Source organism: Sinocyclocheilus grahami, unplaced genomic scaffold, assembly GCF_001515645.1.
Source record: "Sinocyclocheilus grahami isolate Dianchi unplaced genomic scaffold, SAMN03320097.WGS_v1.1 scaffold1309.1, whole genome shotgun sequence".
Taxonomy (NCBI): Eukaryota; Metazoa; Chordata; class Actinopteri; order Cypriniformes; family Cyprinidae; genus Sinocyclocheilus; species Sinocyclocheilus grahami.
Genome location: NW_015506488.1, coordinates 399,488 through 403,874, shown reverse-complemented (window position 1 = coordinate 403,874; position 4,387 = coordinate 399,488). Strand labels below are relative to the sequence as shown.

Genomic DNA, 4,387 nt, shown 5'->3' with positions numbered 1-4,387 from the left:
AAACTTTGTCACCTAGATACCTGATTGGGCAGATAGCTGGTCAACTGATAAAAAAATAGGCACATGCATTTCACTATAGCACAGGGTGCTGTTGCCATGGTGAATAGTAATTTCGGAGCTCCATTGATAATGGCTTTTCATAGTCGTGGTGCACGCACTTAACTCAGTCAACCTACTCAGAGTTGATTTGAACTAACTCAGTTCAGCTGTTCTGAACCAGAAAACTCAGTTTCCCATCTCAGGATAAGTCAATTCAGAGTTCAAGTTTTAACTCTAAGTTGGTTGAATCTCCTTACCGAAACAGGCCCCTGCTCATCTGCTTTTCATAGCATCAATGCCATGATGCAGCATTGAGTTCCATTAGAAGGGGAGCCTGCACTGTAAAAACAAATTGTCAGGAATTTACAGGATTAAAGAGTATTATTTTACAATAAATTACTGTAGTCAGAAATTCACTGTGAAATCAATGCAAGCTGGGTCATTTTCTTACAAATTACTGTGAATGAACAGCAGATTGATGCTAACATCACAGTAATTTACTGCTCTTGTTTTACTGTGAATTCTCATAATAAAGTTGTCTTTGTGCCACACTATGAGAAATTTAGTTGTTTACTGCTGTAATTGTTTTGAAGTCGCCATAATGGTGGTTAGTGATTAGCATTTGTTTGGGATCTCAGACCTTGTATATCCATACTCAAATTTCTGATCTAGTCATGTCAGAAATGTGACAAATAAAGATACGTCTTTTTTTTATTGATGTGACATCAGTTCTCAACATACAAAACACAACAATGGTAACACTTAGATACAAGAGAAGTCCCACTGTGAAATTACTGTGAAAATAATGCAATTATTAACCTGGAATATACTGTAATTTCACACTAAATTCTTTAACAGTGTGTTGTACACTATGACTTGCTTTATTTTCACTAAAAGATTGCATATTGCTTTGCATTATCTATGTAAATATACTGAAATGATTTGCTGAAGCAGCATCTAGTAGGAAAATTTTTAATGAAAGAGAAATATATTTGGATCCTCTGTGTGTGATGCATTTTGTGACCTCCACTAGCAACCACTAGGGGTCGCTGTATCTAGTCTGTTTGATGAACTTCAATACCGTCAGATGAAAGGGGACATAGTGGCTTAGTGCAGACAAAAAAATTGTAACCTAAAACCAAACCATCTAAATTAACTGGTTTTATATAAGTAAAACATTTACCTTCACCTTATATTTACCTTTCACTAAACCAACCTTTATACATCATTTTTTACCAACAAAACTATTGTTTATATGCTATACCAGGTAGAGATAGCTCTTTAAGCTAACAATGACAAGTTACTGCTTTTTATAATGTGGGTAGCACTGTTGCCTCACAGAGATATAGGCCCTACACCAAGTTCCGGCTGCAGCAGGGAGGCCCTTCTCTGTGGCATTTGCATGTTCTCCCCATGTTGCTGTGGGTCTCCTCCAGGTACTCTTTCTCTTACATGTAGGTCAGATGAAATGGAGACACTAAATTACATGTGAATGTGTTTGTGTTAGGCCTGAGACTGGCTATATGTCCAGTTTGTTTCCGTGCCTTTGGCGAGAGGTCCTTGCTACAAATTAAGATGTAGGTTTTGTTTTCCGCAAAGTTTTGGTTAACTATTAACCCCTGCTAGTGAATGTCAGATTACATAGCAAACAGCTATTTTATGGCTTCAAAACACTTGTAATACAAAGTGCGAGGAACATACAAAATATATAATGATATTACTACAGTGTAGTTAGATATTTACATATAGCAAAAGTAATTAACTGCAGCACTGAAAGTAATGGGAAGTACTGTTCATAAACAAGGCAATTAGCATGAGACCAGTGTTCATATATAGCAGACCAAATCAACCCTTTAAACAACACTCTGACAAATCTACAAACAGAGATGGTGGTAAGATTTAAGCATTTCATTTCTTGCTTGTCATTCTGAAGAACCAGTGTATACTACCTTTAGAGTATTAAATATTTCCATTAGCTAACATGACTAAATAGCTGAATATATCAATGATCACTTTAAAACTTAACTCGAGTTTTAATTTTAAATTAATTTACAAATAATTTTATTATAACTGCTTAATGAGAGCATTATAATAAGCATTATAATAAGACTTTGCATATCATTTCAGATGGAGAATGAGTCCATTGTCTTAGTATTTACACTCTCTGGACTAAATGAAACGATGGGAAACAGATTTGTGTTTTTTTCTTTGACTGCAATGTATTATCCATTAATTTTGTTGTGTAATGTAACCATAATTTATACTATACTCTCAGACAAGAAGCTCCATCAGCCAATGTATGTTTTTATATGTAATTTGTGTATTAATGCACTCTATGGCACAGCTGGATTTTACCCTAAATTCATGTATGATTTATTATCCCAGCATCATGTGATTTCTTATGTTGGATGTTTGATTCAGATATTTGTCATTTATTCATCTGTTTTATGTGACTTTTCAACATTAACAGTGATGGCATATGACAGGTATGTGGCAATATGTAGACCACTGGAGTATCATACAGTAATGACCAATCAGAGAATTCTTGAATGCATCCTTTTCTGCTGGCTTTCTCCATTTTTTTGCATGTGTGTTGGAGTTGCATTAACATCGAGACTAACATTATGTGGCTCTAGTATTGAAAAGCTATATTGTGAAAACTGGTCAGTTGTTAAACTTTCCTGTATTTCTACAACAGTAAATAATGTGATTGGATATGTAATCATTATTATATATTTTGGACATGCAGTATTGATATTTTGCTCATACATTCACTTGATTGGAAAATGCAGAAAGTCAACAGAGGGCAGAAACAAATTCATACAAACATGTGTACCACATCTGCTTGCATTGCTCAATGTGACTGTTGCATTGCTGTTTGATGTGCTGTACACCCGTTATGGTTCTAAGAGCTTGCCACAAGATTTGCGTAATTTCATGGCACTGGAATTCCTACTCGTTCCTCCCATGTTAAATCCCCTTATTTATGGATTGAATCTGACAAAACTACGAAAGGAAGTAATGAGACTGTTTTTAAAAAAAAGGAATGTCTGAGTGAATATTTCTTATTCAAATCTTAGATCGTAATCACTCTAACTCTATATTTTAGTGCTCAATTCTAAAAACAACTTGTATTATAGAAATTGTTCTATTTCATTCAAATCATTTGCAAGGTTTTATCAAGAAAGTTTTTTTTTCCTTCATGAAAACATTAAATACATTGTACACTTGATTCTCTCAAATTGTGAATTTCTTGTGGTTTTTCATGTCGTTTTCAACAAATGTATAGTCTGTTTTAGTTTCATTAAAATATATAATATGACTGTATGTGATGAATGAGGCACACACTTTCTGTTAAGACAGGGGTGTCAAACTCAATTCCTGGAGGGCCGGAGCCCTGCAGAGTTTAGATTCAACCCTAATTAAACACACCTTATCCAACTAATCAAGTGTTTCAAGCTTATTTGAAAACTACATGGTATGTGTGTTGAAACTAAATTCTGCAGGGCTCCAGCTCTCCAGGAATTGAGTTTGACACCCCTGTGTTAAGAGGTGAAAGTAAAAAAAAATCCAGTGTGTGGGCACTAGCCATATCTTAATATGGTTATATCATGTTAACTTACAAAAAAAGCATACTGATAATCTATGGTCCTAAATGGAACTCTTAAATTGAGTAATTCAATTTCATTCAAAATAACAACAAAACTTTGAGATCAAAGTGTTTTTCCCATAACCTTCGCATTGATGAGATCGGTTGATTTATGTGGTGTAGTGGTAAAAGCTTAGGCAAGGGTGGATTTAAAACAAGAAATGAGGTTGTCTTCAATTTTATGTATTTACCATTGGTCTCTACATTGTATTCCTGGAGTATTCCAGTTAAAGTGATATGATAAGTGCACCCCTAGATTAAAATTAATTGCCTATAAGAGTTTTACGGTGTCTGAAGCCTAATTTAGAAAGACACAAATAAATTACTTTAAAACAAATAATTTGTTCAACCAAATACTAGCCTAATATTTGTTAAATAAATATTGTCCTGGAGAGGCCCATGCTCTGCAGAGTTTAGCTCCAACCTTGATCAAACACACCTGAGCAAGCTAATCAAGGTCCTCTGGATCATTAGAAAATCACAGGTAGGTGAGTTTGATCAGGGTTTGAGCTAAACTCTGCAGCGCAGCGGCCCTCCACAACCGTATTTGAGGAACCCTCCTCTATTTCAATCAACATATTTGAAATTACAGAGCAGTTATAAGTCTGTGTAACCAAAACTTGAATGAAAATGAGCCCAATGTGCTGTGAAGTTCAAATCTGATGCCTTTAAGTAAGGCCACATCCACACGAAGCCAGA

At 35.0% G+C, this 4,387-nt stretch overlaps 1 protein-coding gene across 1 annotated transcript; it reads left to right on the top strand.

Moving 5' to 3' along the window:
* Nucleotides 1-2,166: 2,166 nt before the first annotated feature.
* On the top strand, nt 2,167-3,093 carry LOC107569076 (olfactory receptor 6N1-like). Its single transcript, XM_016255074.1, has one exon. The coding sequence runs from the start codon at nt 2,167-2,169 to the stop codon at nt 3,091-3,093; it is 927 nt and encodes a 308-aa protein (XP_016110560.1).
* Nucleotides 3,094-4,387: the final 1,294 nt, after the last annotated feature.